The following is a 19,104-nucleotide window of genomic DNA, read 5'->3' on the forward strand; positions in this document are numbered from 1 at the left end:
GTTTTTTTTCAACATTCATCCATATTAAAGAAAGACACAAGTGAGATTTATTTGAGTTTTGATATAAATGGAAAGCAACTAATGTATATGTGCATATATTAAAATAAAATTCGAAAAATACATATTTTATTAGTATTAAACTGATGTAATATATAATGAAATAAATATAATTCATTTAAATGTAAATTATATTATAAATCATGATATATTATTGATATTAGAATGCAGTCAGAAATTACAAATTCTAATTACTAATTATTAACAGAGAAATAAAAAAATTCAAAATTTATTATTTCTAAATATACTAAAAAATATAGATTAAAAAGTCAACTCTAATTTCTAAAAATCTACAAAGCACAAAGTTTATATATATATATATATATATATATATATATATATATAAATTAATTATGCGTATAAATTTAATTATAGATATTGTAAATCATATTATTATGAACACATTAATTCTTACGAAAAAAATATTTAATTTGTATATATGTAAACAAATTTACGTAATATAAATACAATTAATATTAAATATTAAAATGATATTTACAGTTAACATAATCCTGTTATACATAAAATTATAATGTTATATGCTACATGTATATAAGATTTTAATACTTAATTCATGTTATGTTAACTTGACAGTTTGCTTTTTTAATTAATTCACAATTATGTCAATCACAATTTAAGATGATTTTTTCTAATTCAATTTAATATTTAGTTACTATTTATATTATTTTTTCTTTTTCGACTTAATCCATTCAGATTGTAATTCACGTAACATTTGTGGTGTTAAAAGTCCCTCTGCTATTAATCTTTCAGTCAACTTTCCTTTACTCACGTTACGTTTACCAGTTGTTTCAGGATCTAAAAGATTTGTTATTTAATATATGAGTGCATTTCATGTTAACTGTATATATAATTGTAATCTATAAGTATACATTTTATATATACGAAAATATTACCTCGGTAAAAGTTTTGCTTTTGTGTTTGCATCTCGAAGCTATCAGTCTCTTCACCTGAATAACAAAACAAAATTTATATATTAATATCTTATATATAATACATAGAAAAATGATATAAATTACATTAAACGGTGTAAAAGAATCACATTTACCTGCATTCGAATATGATAACAAAGCTGTTAATCTAACTATTCCTGCCTCAATGAGTGCATCAAGCTCCTTTTGTACATCACGCACCATTTCAGCATCCGGGAATAGATCCATAAAACGATAACTGTAAAATATGAAATAAAGATTATGGAAATAAAATAAATATATCTATTTTATATCTAGTAGATAATATAATGTATGTCACTGTACCTTAACCATAGATAAAGATCTAGCACATCAAAGATGCCTTCTAAATGAACAAGATCAAGAATAGTTTTTGGTGTCTTAAATGGCCATCCAATGTGTTGACACAACCAACTAAATGTTATCGCATCGTTTTTACTATATTGACGTGCAAACTGAAAACAAATATGCATATATGCTGTTAGTATAATTTTACATTTCGAAAATAAAACATTTTATATTTGCAGAAAGTCTTCTTAATAATATCTTATTATGTATCAATTTAAGCGTCATTAATAAAAGTATAATACTTACTTTCAGGAACATAGTGCACACATACGGTAATTTTCTATTAATTGGTGCGCAACAAAATACGTATCTCGCACGGAGTGGCAATGGAACGTGCTGTATCATATCAGCTAAAAACTTGAAGTCATCTAAATTGCACATAAAGTAAAGAGAATCGTCAACTGTGCATAATGACACAAAAATATCCTGAAATAAATGAAAGCATTTTATAAGTATATAATTATTTATAATTAATCTCATTGCTGTTACTGCAAGACGCACCATTAGATTTGACAGTGGTGAATTTGGTAAGTGATAAGCATACAGCTCAATTTGATCCGCTGTTGGATGAAGACCTGCTTGTGTTATTACTTCTGGTGTTTGGCTTAACAAATTTGTCAAAGTCGGTAAATCTTCTCGTTTATAGGTCGTTACATAGCCCTATAATGCAAAAGTAAATTTTAATATTTCTTTTACGTTATATGTAAAGGTAATAGAAATAAATTGAATTATGCCTACCGTACTCCAAGCTGTACCATAACGTCCAGCGCGACCTGCGATTTGCAAAGCTGCTGACACAGACATAATATCCATTTCCTTTTCACCTTTTTCATTGAATGTTGGCTGAATCAACGAATAAAATATAATTCTTCGAATATGCCTATAAAAATATTTGAGTAATTTAATGTTTTTTCAACAATATGAGTTTAGAATCACTTTGAATTTGCAAAGTACAAAGTTCCATCTCTAAATTTATTATAACACAAATATATGAAACTTACAAATTTAAACCCATTCCAATTGCATTAGTTGCTACCAGGACTTTACACGAATTCTTAGGATCATTAAATTTCGCGGCTTGTGCCAGCTTGGTACCTGGTGGCAAGCTGCCATATATTACTGCCACTTCTGTTCCCCTACTTTCGAGAGAACGTGATACAGTAAATATGTCGTTTTTACTAAAACATACTATACAATCTCCTGGTTGAATATTATTCAAAGAATCAAGCGCCTGGTCTTCTATTTTCAGATTTGTTAGTCGTTTATATCTGCGAACTTCCACATCTTCACCCGCAGATATACATATAGCTTTTACCTATACATAATCTTCGATTAGTAAACATCTACTTGTATATAATTTGGTATATAAGATTCTATATATGATATAAACATGAAAGGCATACCAAATCTATAGCAGCAGCTTCACCACATAAATGTATTTCATCTGCAGGAATTCCCAAAAGAGCTCTTGTCCATGCCCAACCTCTACTAAGATCACGCATCAATTGAATTTCATCAATTACAGCTACTTCATCTATGATAGAACATGTAATTGTATCAATACTATTTTCTTATATAAATACTTATAAAGTTGCAAGATACAAAGTGACACCTACAATCACTTTGTAGATTCACCATTTCTACAGAACAGGATAAATGATTTGACGCATTATTGGGACCTTTAATACATTTTCGTTCCTCTCCCGTTAACAAATCACATGGTGTTCCCTGAAATAATATAAAATATGTTATTATGATCCAATATATTAATACAGTAAATATAATTAGAAAAAATAAAATTATGTAATTGATATGAACCCTTTGGTTACACTTATAATAAACTTCTGCAACCAATAATTTCAAAGGTGCACAATACACTCCACTTTTTGCAGTAATGAATCTTTCTAGAGCATGATAAGTTTTCCCACTATTTGTCGGTCCAGCATGAAAGATTATTTTTCTAGTTTTTGCTCTTGCTAAGGGATACCTAAAAACATTATAACATTAATAACAAAATTCTAATTTATTAAAGATTCTTTTCGTCATTCCTTTTGATGCCTAATGTATACATATATATTGAATTATAATAATAATAATCATAATAATCATATTAATAATTAAAGTTATATATATGTATTTGTAATATCTTACCAAGTAGCAGGACTTCGTAAATCGCTGATCTTTTTGAGATCATCTATACAATCAATATGTGGAAACATCTGTTTCGCATGTCGTAGAAAATATGGAAAAATATCAGTGACATTTCCAGCATCTTGCAGAATATCACTTAGTACTACATGAAGATCCACAGGTAATGATTCTGTCGCCAAACAATATTGTCTAAAATTTGTAAATGCCTGTCCCTGAAGATAGCCTAAAATGAACATCATAGAATAACCATATTTAATCAATATATGTATACCAATATTAATATATAACATGTAACTATCAGTATATAAACTGATGTATTGTTGATTGTAAAGAAACATTTGTCTGTAGAGCAATATGACTTTGTTTTGTAGCATTTGTTAATCTGTGTGTGTATTTTAATACATTTCAATACATACTATCCAATCCATGTTGCCGAGCAAGTTCCTTGATCTCAGTCTTTTGCGTAAAAGCATTCAATATTCTTAAAAGATCCGTTTTCTTTATTAAAGACCCAGTCAATTCGGCACCAATGTTTATGTCATCTGGAGTTGGTTTGATGGGCACTGGATGAAAAAGAGATTCCGGTGAATGTGAACTACTGTCGTCCTTTTTACCTCTGTACGGTTGAACATAACTAGTACCAAGAGCTGTGGATCTGTGTAATTAAAGATGAAAGTAGAGTAAAGATAGAGTAAAGATCAAAGAAATATCCAAAATAGCATATTTCATCAAAATCACTTGAAAAAGGAGATAACATGAGAAAAGGTAAAATGTAACTTATTTTTATAAATATATATGTAAAAATTAGCATATATATATATTATACCTGCGTACAAATGACGCTGCCAATAAGACGCTTCTTCGCATTAGTTGTTCTGACATGACATACTTTATGAGCATCATCTTTCATCATAAACAATTTACTGTTAAAACACAATAAGAAACGTGAAGCACGCGACACCGCAACATGCCATCTAGGGAATTTTTGAGGTTATAGTCAGTTATCGGTTAACACGTGCTAACCTATCGTCCATAGATTATGAGACATTCTCGTACGAGAAATCATAAAAAAAAAAAAAAATTATGAGACATAATGTAAAAAGTATCACAGAAAAATCTGAAAGCTATTTAATTATGAAGATATACAGGGTGTCCGGTAACTAACGGACCAATGATTAAGGGCGGATTCTCTGGCCAATTTGGAGACGATTTTTCCTTAGCAAAAATGTTGAGAAGTCAATAATTTTCGAGTTATAAGCGATTGAAAAAAATGGGTTTTTTGAAAACTAAACATTTTGCAGTTAAAAGTCTAACATAATTACATTCTTCAGTTAATTTCAGGTAGAATTTACTATAATAAAATTTTAATTTGAGGCTTAGTTATAAAGATACATAATGACAAATATTGGAAAGTTGTAAAAAATGATGACCTTTTTCGACATTTTCGCTGAGGAAAAATCGTTCCCAAATTGACCAAAGAATCCATTTGTAATCGTTGGTCCGTTAGTTACCGGACACCCTGTATAGTATTATTATAAAGAGAAAATTTTAGAGTACAAATCTAAAAATTGCAGTCTTATAAATATATACTGTTATGTACATTTTTTGTGTACATAATAGTAACGTACACAGAAATTTTTTTAAATTTTTATACATTGTTAAAATCAGGAACTTGTAATTGTATATTTTAATATACATATCTTGTATGATATTCCCATAAATAATGGTCTATATTATAAATAAAAAAAATAAGATTTTTGTTGTGTGGAGATTTTTTAATTTACACACATATAGAATTAAATATTATGTAGAAATTAAATATTTCTGTCCAATTAATTGCAGAAGATTCGGAAAGAAATAAGTTGATCAAACACTTGTGTGCAAACTTACAATATTAATAATTTTAAGATGGGATTCGACGCGAATTTATGGATATTCATACACACATATAGGCATACACATACATATATATTGTACATACATTTTCCCTTTTCAATACACACATGTTTTCTCCAATGTGTAATCAATTTTATTACAATAATAATATATATAATAAATGATGACCTTTTTCGACATTTTCGCTGAGGAAAAATTGTTCCCAAATTGACCAAAGAATCCATTTGTAATCGTTGGTCCGTTAGTTACCGGACATCCTGTATAATATGAAATTTATGAAAGCAGAAAAAGAGAGAGACGAGAGGGAAGGAGAGTCTGAACTCTGAATTCGGCTTTGTATGTAATATAAATCTTTCTTATGTATGTATAATTTATAATTTCACTTGTCTTGATATGTCATCACAGATAAAAGAATAATAAAGCATGTTATTGGAAAATAAATTATTTGTCATCATTTTTTTTTATTAAATCAACGATAATTTGCTATAAAAAATATGTACCTTTCTTGACAAGCAATGTGTAAGTAATAATATGTTAATGATATAAGCAATAAGTATATGCACTTTATAAAATCTTGATAAAATATATCTTTATTTAAATCTTTAAGAATCTATATAAAAAATATTCCTATAAAAATATTTTTATACACAGTTCATACTCACAAATTTCACAAGTTAAAATGTGTTAAGAAAAATGATATTCCAACAAGATTAGAGATTCAACAATGTCTTGGTACTTCATTGGCACAAATTCTCTTCAACTACAGTCATTGTGAAATGATAAAACAATTAGATTCGATACAGTCTGCGAGAATCCTACAACAATCATATTGCAGAACACAGAATGATCAATTAAAACCGGATGCCATTCAAATGGTGTTAGAAAAACAGGACATTCTTAAATCAAACATACATCATGATATTTTAAGTATTAAGATTTGATGAATTTGCATAGAAAGTCACAATATAATTCACATATATGTATCTCACATATGCTTATATCAGAGAGAAAGATGAGAGCGGCCAGGCCGGCGTTTTGGCTGTTACCGTTTTTACGGGACTGCTTGAAGCGCCCCTCGCACCCGTTTTTAATATCGGAACTAACTGCACACCCATTTTCTGGCAGGGTCGATAAAGTTTGTATTTGGTGCGAGTCCGTGCTACGCCCATAATTTTCGTGTTAACACAGTATCACGTATTCATTCTGTATATGTGCGATCTTTTCTCTTTATTTATATATATATATATATATATATATATATATATGTATTTATATAATTTGTATAAAAACTAAAATATAATTATTAAAATATATATATATATATGTATATGTGTAATGAAATATATAAATCTTATTTTAATTAAAATAAAAAGAACGATTAATTGTTCGACCACCTGGATTTTGGAATGTAATTTTTAATATATATTATATTATATTTAATATTTATCGCCGCTTCTATTAATATGAAGTGCAATGTCAACGTGCAATAATGTACAATTATTTAAAGTTTCCATGCCTAATGTATCATGCCGGTATAAAAGGACGTCAAGTAGCATGCGTAGCCGAGCAACTAAGATGACGAGCTGAAATCGTGGACATTTCAAGTTCAAACCCCTGCCTTTTTCAGATTTTTTTTTCACTTTTTTCAAATAAGTTATTATGTGTATAAATGTGTAATAATCAATATATCATTATTTGATAATTTTTTTTGTAATGGAACAAAATAAATTATTTTTTAATTCTGCAAGGAATTTAATTATTAATGCAAACGCCCACACACATAATTTAGATATTCAATTTTTTTTAGTTCAAATGTTTCTTGCAATCTGTATACGACAATCAGTCCACTCGCTGTGCCACAGATTGCATCGCATAATACGCTCAGAGTTATAATACGATAGAGATCGCTTTACGCTGTTTTTCCTTGAAATAAATAAATTTTACGTGTTGTGTACGCGTGTTTAGTATATTTGTTTCTTTCATATTAATTTTAACTATAATTAGTTTTTTAATTAAGATTATTTTAGTGTTAGTTGTTTATTTGTTAGTGTCCTGTTTTCTTTAATTTCGCATTTTTTAATTTTCTTTTTTTTTTGGTGTTGGTGCTAATTATTATTTTTATTTTACAATGTCGAGTAAACACCGGTTTTACGATAAATGTGTGTATTTAAATTGCACAAATATTAGGACAAAAGATGGAAAACGTTTATTTCGATTTCCATTACAAACGGGTGCGAGACATGATTTATGGTTACGCAATAGTGGTGAGTTTATAAAATTGATTTACTTATTTATATCAATATATAATATATATTGATATGATATATGAAACAAATATATATATATATTCTTTGTTTTTTTTAATAAAATATGTCAGATATTATGTATATGTTTACGTATGGATTACGTTGAAGTGTTTCTTTGCCGCGTTTTTCTGATCTCGCCGAACGGTTCGCGAATCCTGTGCGAATAAAAAACGATGCGCGTGTGTGTGTGCGTGCGATTGTGATGATCAGTTTCAGTTCGTCTTCAACGCTTGACGAGAGAAGAGGTCCCGAACTGCTGTAAGTTTATAAAAACATATTTTTGTATAACACATTAGAACGATTTTATATTATTTTTTTTGTCTAGAAAACGTTATATTAATAACCGTTATGAAAACGATCTCGACGACGGCGACGATGCCGGTGACGACCGTCGTCGAGATCGTTTTCATAACGGTTATTAATATAACGTTTTCTAGACAAAAAAAATAATATAAAATCGTTCTAATGTGTTATACAAAAATATGTTTTTATAAACTTACAGCAGTTCGGGACCTCTTCTCTCGTCAAGCGTTGAAGACGAACTGAAACTGATCATCACAATCGCACGCACACACACACGCGCATCGTTTTTTATTCGCACAGGATTCGCGAACCGTTCGGCGAGATCAGAAAAACGCGGCAAAGAAACACTTCAACGTAATCCATACGTAAACATACATAATATCTGACATATTTTATTAAAAAAAACAAAGAATATATATATATATATATTTGTTTCATATATCATATCAATATATATTATATATTGATATAAATAAGTAAATCAATTTTATAAACTCACCACTATTGCGTAACCATAAATCATGTCTCGCACCCGTTTGTAATGGAAATCGAAATAAACGTTTTCCATCTTTTGTCCTAATATTTGTGCAATTTAAATACACACATTTATCGTAAAACCGGTGTTTACTCGACATTGTAAAATAAAAATAATAATTAGCACCAACACCAAAAAAAAAGAAAATTAAAAAATGCGAAATTAAAGAAAACAGGACACTAACAAATAAACAACTAACACTAAAATAATCTTAATTAAAAAACTAATTATAGTTAAAATTAATATGAAAGAAACAAATATACTAAACACGCGTACACAACACGTAAAATTTATTTATTTCAAGGAAAAACAGCGTAAAGCGATCTCTATCGTATTATAACTCTGAGCGTATTATGCGATGCAATCTGTGGCACAGCGAGTGGACTGATTGTCGTATACAGATTGCAAGAAACATTTGAACTAAAAAAAATTGAATATCTAAATTATGTGTGTGGGCGTTTGCATTAATAATTAAATTCCTTGCAGAATTAAAAAATAATTTATTTTGTTCCATTACAAAAAAAATTATCAAATAATGATATATTGATTATTACACATTTATACACATAATAACTTATTTGAAAAAAGTGAAAAAAAAATCTGAAAAAGGCAGGGGTTTGAACTTGAAATGTCCACGATTTCAGCTCGTCATCTTAGTTGCTCGGCTACGCATGCTACTTGACGTTCTTTTATACCGGCATGATACATTAGGCATGGAAACTTTAAATAATTGTACATTATTGCACGTTGACATTGCACTTCATATTAATAGAAGCGGCGATAAATATTAAATATAATATAATATATATTAAAAATTACATTCCAAAATCCAGGTGGTCGAACAATTAATCGTTCTTTTTATTTTAATTAAAATAAGATTTATATATTTCATTACACATATACATATATATATATATATTTTAATAATTATATTTTAGTTTTTATACAAATTATATAAATACATATATATATATATATATATATATATATAAATAAAGAGAAAAGATCGCACATATACAGAATGAATACGTGATACTGTGTTAACACGAAAATTATGGGCGTAGCACGGACTCGCACCAAATACAAACTTTATCGACCCTGCCAGAAAATGGGTGTGCAGTTAGTTCCGATATTAAAAACGGGTGCGAGGGGCGCTTCAAGCAGTCCCGTAAAAACGGTAACAGCCAAAACGCCGGCCTGGCCGCTCTCATCTTTCTCTCTGCTTATATTAATAAATTAAATATAAATATTTGCCTCTCAGCGTTAGGTGAAGAAGAATTGAAGAGATTTCAGACAGAGATTGAAGTGTTGACTCAGAACAAATTGAGGAATGAGTTTGCAGACGAATGTCGTATGCTTGAAGCTGAAAAGAGATTCGCCATTAAATGCAATGCGGATGAAATTCATGCCAGATACGAAGAGTATTTCAAATCCGCTCAGCAAGAGTTGCAGGAACAATTACAAGTACATAAATAACATAATTAATATTTGTTTATGTAAACAAATTGAGAAATAACATGCATAGGATAACTTATTATTCTGTTTGACATATTATAACAAGTAATGAATAGTGTGCCATTGCAATAGATTGAGTCGATGGATGCAGATGCTAAATATAAGAAAGAATTGCAAAAAGTTGTGAAAACACGAATAGACACCACGCATGATGTGTTAAGAAAGTTGCAGCCCCAGATGTGTTACATCATTAAATCTCTCTATGATGATCTTGAACTATCTCATTGTGCACAGAGAGAAAAAATGATTGCTGATTTCAATAAAATCATGAGGTATCCAGATACACATAAGTACTGTGTTTTAAAAATCTTTTGTTGTAATATCATCAAACGTAAGTTATTAAATTTGACATTTTATACGTCCAAAGAAAACAATATATCAAATTGGATGTAGCAATTAAGGAAATAGAAAAAAAGAAAATAGAAGAATTGTGTGCTCAACGTCATGAACTCGAAATACAAAATGTTATGAGTATTATTATTACTCTCTGCATGGAAAGATTACATAGTAAATTAGAAATGCATATGATACATAAACATTATAAGGTAAATATGTATATATTTGAAAGTAGTGTAAAATATATTTGACATTTAAATATTTAAATTAAAATATTTATATATTATATCTATTTAAATATTTAAATATAGGAAAAAATAAAATCTTTGCATGAACTTATTATTATACAAGATGATGCTATAAACACAATGAAGAAAAGGATTACAGAATATCATGATAAAAATGTAATACTTCAAGAAAAAATTACTGTTATTATTAAGGAATTTCAAAAATTTATAAATTTTGCATTTGATGCCATGCCAGAACATGCTGACTTCTTATTACCATTAGAGTTATTTTCTGTAAATAGCATAAATAAATAAGATAAGAAAAAAAGATTATAAGCAAATTAAGAAAATTGATATTGCAACAAAAAAATCTCTTGTAGACAATTTTAATTGCATGAAAAAATTATATAAAGATAAAAAACAAAATAAAAAATTTAAAAAAAGTTAAATTTAACGCTTACAAAAATACACTAAATGTTATGAGCAAAAGTATATTTTTTATTAAAAAAATATAACATCGAGATATAAAAATATGATATCAAAATATTATCTCTTTTTCTAATCGTATTCTCTAATAGTATTGTATGAAATAGAGATATTCATATGATTCTCTTGAGATGAGAATTTCACATTAATCAATAATTTAATATGTCAACAATTCATTGAAATTTCTTGCTTTATTTATCTGACAACCACGATGCCATCCTGGATCTTGCTGCAGATTAAATACTTTACGTTGATAAAATTGTGTTAACATAACAGATCTCAGGCTTTTATTACTAGGTGGAACAGTAGGAAAATCGTCAAGGCGCCATCCGTATATCCAATTCACAGAATCAGGAAAATAGAAACGCTTCTCTGGAGGTTCCTTATATCTAGAAAATTTTTAAAAACATTTTATAAATCAGTTAATCCCTTTTTACATAAAGTTATTTGTGTGTAGGCGCTTTCCTACCTTTCAGTTAAATAATTATTAGTAGTGATAAAAGTCGGTATTCCTTTTTCATAGAGCATGTCTCTTATATTAGGATTAACAGGTTTCATGGTATCTATATTGATAAAAGCATCAGATCGAGGTGGCCTCCAAAGAGGTAAGGCTTTGCGTCGCACCTATATGTGTATACAAAATTTAAAACAGATTATGAATTACAAGCATTATGAATTAACAGATATGAAACTTTTTACACACAATGGGTTTATCAACACGAATTTTCACTCGTTTTTCAGATTCTGCTATTATTTCTTTGGCTTGTTTTGTAAATTTCGGCTCTTTCAAATGACTTATCAATCGTTCTTGATTCTTTAAAAACCATTTCATTCGTGTCGTGTTTTCTTTTCTTATCATTTCATTACGAACTAACTGACAACGAGTATCACATATATTGCCAGAAATTCTCGTCATATTTCTCTTATGTAATTTACACACTATTTTATATAAGCTTATATATTATATAAGCAAAAAATCAATTACAAATAATTTACATAGACATTAAAAAGTATTTTAATGAAAATAGCTCTGAAGTAAGATTTCGAAAAATTACTATCTTCAAATGTTTTTTTTCTCTTTCATACACTTATAAGAAGATAAGGCACAACAAGTATAACAATACGTTGCAATACTTTGTAGAATGGTTTATTTACATTGTTATTACGCGTTATAATACGTTTTACTGTTACATAAATTTAATATATACTTAATGTATGTACTACATTATTTATGTATGTATATTTGTAATACCAGTGGGAGCATATATATTCAACTATGTACAACTCTTGTTTCTGAAAAGAACAAAAATTTAGCAAAAACAAAATGTAAAGTCGATTAATTCAACATTATAATATAGTTATGTATTATTTGCATACGTAATAAGTTTCAAAAATAAATTAGAGTAACACTGTATTATGTACAGTATCAGTATTCTATACACCTGAGAGATTAACACTTATTTGAAGTTCAAATAAAAACAATTTTGAGATAAATGTTCAATATAAAAATTATATGATAAAAGTTATATAAAGGATAAAGTATAAGGATAAATTCAATAAAATATTCTACAATCTGTGATAATTGTGTACTTAAATTAATATGTAAAATACATGCATGCGTGTGCAATGGGCACTTCTGCACACGTATAAAGATGTTTCAAACGAAAAATTAGCAAAATAAAGATTTTGCAATTTTCCGATTAATTGTAATTTAAATGAATGTTATTTTTAGAAATTTACTTTTAATTAAATGCCGTTATTTTTTACATACATATTGTCATATATGAGAATACTGTGCTCCAACATCTAAACAATTTATCCAGTAACGATACATGGTATTATATATATATATATATATATATATATAACATATAATTATTATAATATATAATATATTATTATATAAATATATAATTATTATAATATTATATTATTATAATATATATATATATATATATATATATATAATTATAACAATAAATAAATGGCGTGAAATATGAGTTTTACATGATATTACTCCCTCTTAAAGTCAACATCAAATGACTCAGTAATCACAGCCATAGGAAGCAATATTGTATGTGATATATATGTATAATGGTTTAGATATATAGTTCATTTTTATATTACAAAGTGACTAAGGAGCATTTCATCATTTGTACTTGAGTAATCAAGAGGAATCGCATACTTGTACAAATAATAGTTTCATTTCTTCTACACTGGCTTTTCTTTTTTCTTTTTATACTGTACATATATGTATTATATAGTTGTATCTACAATCTTCTATAAAATAATTACTTCACATCGCATATGATTCCTCTAAGTTTTAGGGTAACCAATCATGTCCTATATTAATTTAATTTACTCCAATCCATATTCGTATCTACAGTCTGAACACGAAGTTACGTTACATTTTCGATATTAATTCAGGATTTCATTAGTTTAAATAATTCTTTGAATATTTTAAACGTTGAATACCGAATAATTTTGTATTATTAATCATGATTACGAGTTGTTTAATTTTGCGTATTTATATTGGCGAAATTAAAGTCCCGCATTAATTATAATTATGCGCATTTAATTATGCTCTAAAGTACAGTTTATTATCGAAAAAATTCTCGCATGCATCCCACTGTTTTTCTTAATTTACTTAATGGTACAATATTAGAGTGGACTGCAATCTAATCTTGCATTATACTATTTTCACTATTCAAGTGGAGCATATCTTTTCTTCTTTTTTACAAAAACATTTGATTTCTACTGCAGAATGCTACAAAGTGTAATGTAACATTTTCCATGTCATTGTCTTTGTATTTACTAAAGTGTAGGTCCATTTTTACAATATAAATTTACTTGAAGTTTTTCAAGCACAAAAAGTATTACTCAACTGTGTGGCTCAATAGATCGAACAAATTATTTAACCAGATATTTAAATTTATTTGTATAAGCTAAATATGTACAAATTAGATCGTAAATAGTGCATGTATAAGTTTGTTTATAAATTAATGTGCAAATTATAGCAGAAGACAAATAATACACACAAATAGATTTTATCCTCAAAAATTAATATACATCAAATTAACATTTTGTTGAATGTCATTAATACTCCATGTGAACAGTACAATAGATGACATTTTGTTTGAATAGATACACATAGAATAGCAGCCAGTTTATCAGGATCGATTAATGATTATTTCATCTTTCCAAATTTAATGTAAAGCTAATGAACAAGCTGTTTTATATAGTTATTATGTAAAGTAGCAAAGCGGTATTTTCTTACAGATTCTGCCGTATATAAGAAAAAAAAGATATATGTATGTATATTATAAGCATAAGAATAAAGAATAATAAAATAATGTTTTTCCTATTTTGCACTTGCAAATTTGCTTCTTAAAATTAATCATTTTCGTTCAATAATCAAAAGAATCAAAAAATAAAATAAAAAGAAAATGACATTATTAACACCAATACAAAGCATTTTGTGCAATCATTCAACAAGTTTATTAGCATATATCATTATATACTAATATTCTGTGCTTTTGCGAAATATTGTCTTTCTTTAGCATTATATATTTTTTATTTCTCTTCGCGACTTTTTTACGTTTGCTGCTATAATAGGTATCAAAAATATCAACAAAATATCTTTATTATTCGTTGTCGCTTAATTCTCATAAAGAAAAGAAGAGATTTTTTTATAACAATTTTCGGATAATGAAACAGCTCTCTTAATCGATCAATATAGTGTAATATTTCTCTTATATACCTAACTCGTAGTCACTTTGAGTAATACAGGTGATGAAGCGTGGTTGTTAAAGTACAGACCTGTTCCTTGAAAACTGTTGGATCTCGATGTCAGCATTGTTGGATTTTGATTAATTCCGGCCGTACCGCTGTCGGTCTCCGTGTTACCGTACTCGTCATCTTGCTTGCCACGTAACACGTACTTGAACGACTCGTATCTGTCGCGCAAATTAAAAATACACGATTATGCGATGTGACGATAAAGAAAAAAAATTGACGAAAGTTGCACAATCTCGAGAGAGAAAAAATAAAGCGCAAAAAAATTAATTGACTTACATCACCCAACAAATGGCAGTGGCTGGTGCTTGGAATAAAACACGTGCGCGTAATCCACGGAAGTATCCTTGTATGCCACCATGCCTGTAGACCTGTCTAAAGGCATCCATCATGCCTTGAGCCTGCACGCCGTCCTGCTGAGTGTTTAACACTGTCTTGCAAACGTCTAAGGGGGTTGTCGCCGCAGCCGCGATCGCGCCTGCTGCCGCACCTGATTACACAGATATATAATAATATTAATTGTTAAAGACAGAATAATAATAGATAATTAATATTACAAATAGTTGATAGACTCACCAGATGCGATATGTGCTATTGGATTGTAAAGATGCTCCGGATTTGTAATTGATTGTACAAATTCATACGAAATGAAATGAATACTTTGAAAAGGCACATTCATAGCCAATTGAGTTGTATAACTCCTGTAGAATGCGAATATCCCTTCCTTCTGATACACATGCTGTATACAATTTAATACATTCCTATAGGGAGAGTTATACATCTGCAATCGCTGTTTCACAACTGTAACAAGACAAGATAAGATTAATCTATTACATATTATCTTTTGAGATATTAAGGGATTAATTTCTGTAAATTATATTAAATATCTTTAAATGTATTTTTTTATAATCTATATATTATCTTATAAATATTTTTTATTAAACATGGAATTCTGCATGTGCAAAAAAGAATATATTGATAGTATTTAATTTGTAATGATTAGATAAAAATCTTTATATCTCTTCATGGATTAAATGATAATACTAATTGAATCTAGCATCTACATTGTAAAATTACCTCTATTTATAATGATATCATATATTATCATTGTTAGATTAAATGAAATATATCACATATTATCAAATTAGTTTATATATCATTATACAACTAACCTTCCGCTGGATTCATGACACCATCATGCAAAATTGTTGCCACGCAACCAGCCGCACCATAGACAAGATGATTAAACTGGGACCTCGAGCTCTTGAATTTTTCTTTAAGACACTCATAACAAGAAAAATATAAAGCATGCGCAGGTCCAGCTCCAGCAACCACCGCACTCACACCTCTAATTGGCCTTAATACACCTTCTTGTTGTATCATTCTGTACAATACTTCTCCCACTCCTCCTCCTCCTCCTGGGCCAGGAATTAATGCTTGCATTCTCGTCTGGATACATAAAGAAAAAGATTATCATCAATTGTAAAGTTAATAATGTAACATAGTTTATTCTATACATCTAATATTTTGGTATTGCAATGCTATTTTATAAAATCATTATTATTAATTGTCAAGGTTTAAAAAGAGGATGACTTGCTGATAGTAACGACAGTGATTCTCAACTATTTTAATGTAAAAAATATGAAGTTAATAATCACTCTTTATCTATGATAATAAATGCAAAAGATTATCAATTAGAACGATAACTACAAAAAATAAAGTTGAAAAATAGAATTGAACTGATGAAACTTAAATGTTTGAAAATATTTATTATTTTCCAGAATACTCTCATAATTACTTTCAATCCAATATTAATCTGTTTTGCATAACATTGTAGCAAAATGACAGCATTTCTATATCATTAGATAATCCATTTGCATAATAAAGATTTGGCATATTAGTTAAAGTAGGCAAGCATGTATTGATAGTATAAATAGTAGTTTGAAAAGGAGATCAGAAATAGAACCTACTGCAATAAGACCGACGAACTGTGTTACATAATGAATAGTAGACACTTGCATTCTGAGTAAGAACCTGGTATAACATATTATTTGCAATATGCAATTCATTTCTTTGTGTTATTACCTCTACCAGCCAGTGATAGAAGTGACTATTGTCTTAATCGTCATAAGTGCTCCATGTATGATAACATTTTGTACTATTATGGTATCAAACAAGCTGTATAATACCCAATGTATAAACATGAAATGTTTCAACAAAGAATATTCACAATAGCTGTATCAGTCATAATTCTTAAACTAAAAAGTAGAATCAACTCTTGTCTATGTATTACTTCTTTGAGTCAGAATAAAATTAACAACTTGCTAGGTTACGTTAAATACCATATGAAAGGTATTATAAAAACATTGTAAAAACAAAATGATCTCTGCGTCATCGATTTCTGTATCTTGGAAAATATGTAGATATAAATATATGATGAAATACTTCTTTTTTTATTTTTTTTTAAGTATGTGACACAAAAACAAGAATATTTAAAATAAACTTGAATATGTTAATGAAATGTATGTTAATAGTATTGTGTTATCTAATTTTAAATTGATAGAAAAAAGTAAAATAAGAATTTTCTTTCTCTCTAAATTTTGAATTAATATTTTCTATAAATAATAATACAATCTCTATTAAATACAAATCCTAAATTATTGTCAAATCTCCTCAACTACGCACAACTTCTAATTATGTATATATTTAGCTGTTGCACACGAAATATTAATTATAAGAAAGAAATAATAATAAGAAACGTGTGTACAGTAGAGACCTACATATATACATTTAATCTCTGACCTGTCATTCAAATACAAATGAGAAAATTCTGTTTGTTCAAAAATGCCTTTGCGACATATCCCAGGACAATAGGACTATAATCGCAGATTTCTGTAATAATAAGTCTCCCTATCTCTAGCGCACACGTTTGTTTGTGATAGATAAATTCTTTGATAAAGCATCTGGCGCCAAGTGGTCGCCGCGCCGATTCCGGGAAAGCGTGTGGAGGAAAAATTCGCGCTTATGACAGGATAGATGGTAATTTTTCCCGATGATGTGTCGTAACATCGACGTCCCGCGAAGTTTCGCCACTTGGCGATGACTCCACCACCGGCGGTTCGTGGCGAAGAGGTTATGTAAGGGGGAGGAGAAAAAAAACGTGCGCCGCGTGCGAAAAAAAAAATCTCTTGATAGCGGAGTTCTATACCTTTACGCTGTCAAACGGATACATGACGCAATGCTCCATGATCCCGGCCAGGGCGCCGGCCGTCATGTGGACGGCAACGGAGTTGGTCGGCAGGCTCTCGTAGTCATCCATGATCGCGGGGAAGGGGAGTCACTCGCTCCGATGATCCTCCGCCACGATGTCGCGCAATACTTTCTTCTTTTCACTCTCTCTTTCTGTTTCTCTCTCTCTCTCTCTCTTCTTTTTCCTACCTCGAGCCGTCAACACGTTTTGCGTTGCCGCCTCGACGTTCGATATATTCGGATACTTTGATCAATCTCGGGAGGGAACAGAACGTTTCGTGAATGACGGAATGAAATATGCGGAACATCCGGTTACGCGCGCGCTGACATGTGATCGCGTGCGTCGATCGTTTCTTAATGGGGGACCGGAGAAGAGAGTAGAGTATAGGCTCTCATCGGTGGTCGCCCGTCTTCTTCTTCCTCTCCCCTTCTCCGCCGACAGAGAGCGAATAACCCCCCTTTCCGCTGCTCGAATTCGCCTCGTTACGTCAAAATTACAAGATCAATCGGAACCGCAGCTCCGATGTTCGACGCAACAATTTCGAGAATCGTTGTCTCGTCTCGTCTCGTTTTCGCTTCGCGAGCGTTCCCCGCGAGGAACGACGGTGTACTGCGAGCAGCGAGGTTAGGTTCAGACGCACGTGCTCGGTGCGCATGCGTCGTGCGCGACCACGTGGTCCGTGCGTGCTCGCGTCCGCGCCGCGGGACGGGAAGGCTTTAAAATATATATTATTTTCGATGGATGTTGAGTGCACGTAGAATGCCGCAAATGAGTGCGCACATCCTAGACTCTATGATGACGAGATGATGATGATGACTATTTTTTTCTCGGATGAGAGAGAGAGAGAGAGAGATGCGTATCTCCGACGTGCGATATATATCGCATATATCGCGACGATATTACGAAACTACGCGGTTTTCCTCCGCTCAGA

General features: G+C 29.9%; 3 protein-coding genes and 1 long non-coding RNA gene across 8 annotated transcripts; 1 reads left to right on the forward strand and 3 right to left on the reverse strand.

Moving 5' to 3' along the window:
• Window positions 1-715: 715 nt before the first annotated feature.
• On the reverse strand, window positions 716-4,585 carry Suv3 (Suv3 RNA helicase). The gene is made up of 14 exons (XM_029310786.2): window positions 4,351-4,585; window positions 3,941-4,179; window positions 3,525-3,747; window positions 3,192-3,360; window positions 2,990-3,101; window positions 2,777-2,907; window positions 2,375-2,688; window positions 2,112-2,253; window positions 1,875-2,033; window positions 1,620-1,799; window positions 1,332-1,480; window positions 1,124-1,245; window positions 972-1,025; window positions 716-873 (listed from the first exon to the last, which is right to left on the reverse strand). Exons 1-14 carry the CDS (start codon window positions 4,425-4,427, stop codon window positions 740-742), a joined length of 2,205 nt encoding a protein of 734 aa, XP_029166619.2. The 5' UTR covers window positions 4,428-4,585; the 3' UTR covers window positions 716-739.
• A 693-nt stretch (window positions 4,586-5,278) lies between these two features.
• Window positions 5,279-6,467, reverse strand: LOC146722331 (uncharacterized). The gene is made up of 3 exons (XR_014925213.1): window positions 6,333-6,467; window positions 6,083-6,235; window positions 5,279-5,677 (listed from the first exon to the last, which is right to left on the reverse strand). It is a non-coding gene; the product is annotated as an uncharacterized LOC146722331 (long non-coding RNA).
• Window positions 6,468-6,939: 472 nt separating this feature from the next.
• Window positions 6,940-12,782, forward strand: LOC114937377 (uncharacterized). Its single transcript, XM_085484944.1, has 6 exons — window positions 6,940-6,952; window positions 9,685-9,741; window positions 9,826-10,028; window positions 10,152-10,351; window positions 10,447-10,624; window positions 10,727-12,782. The coding sequence occupies exons 1-6, from the start codon at window positions 6,940-6,942 to the stop codon at window positions 10,955-10,957; spliced, it is 882 nt and encodes a 293-aa protein (XP_085341070.1). The 3' UTR covers window positions 10,958-12,782.
• LOC114937376 (mitoferrin-2) lies at window positions 11,089-18,797 on the reverse strand. Of its 5 annotated transcripts, XR_014925212.1 has the most exons (7): window positions 18,132-18,797; window positions 16,096-16,372; window positions 15,500-15,724; window positions 15,203-15,413; window positions 14,948-15,084; window positions 11,598-11,752; window positions 11,095-11,517 (listed from the first exon to the last, which is right to left on the reverse strand). XR_014925212.1 is itself a non-coding variant. In XM_085484995.1 (6 exons), the coding sequence occupies exons 1-6, from the start codon at window positions 18,240-18,242 to the stop codon at window positions 11,709-11,711; spliced, it is 1,005 nt and encodes a 334-aa protein (XP_085341121.1). In that variant the 5' UTR covers window positions 18,243-18,797; the 3' UTR covers window positions 11,089-11,708. The 5 variants fall into 5 exon arrangements, 4 of the variants coding, with proteins under 4 accessions (XP_085341121.1, XP_029166642.2, XP_029166640.2 ...); XM_085484995.1 differs by having other exon boundaries at window positions 11,089-11,752; XM_029310809.2 differs by lacking the exons at window positions 11,095-11,517; window positions 11,598-11,752 and adding an exon at window positions 12,260-12,421.
• Between the last annotated feature and the right edge of the window lie 307 nt (window positions 18,798-19,104).

This window comes from Nylanderia fulva, unplaced genomic scaffold (genome assembly GCF_048542155.1).
Source record: "Nylanderia fulva isolate GAGA-0341 unplaced genomic scaffold, ASM4854215v1 Scaffold33, whole genome shotgun sequence".
Lineage (NCBI taxonomy): Eukaryota > Metazoa > Arthropoda > Insecta > Hymenoptera > Formicidae > Nylanderia > Nylanderia fulva.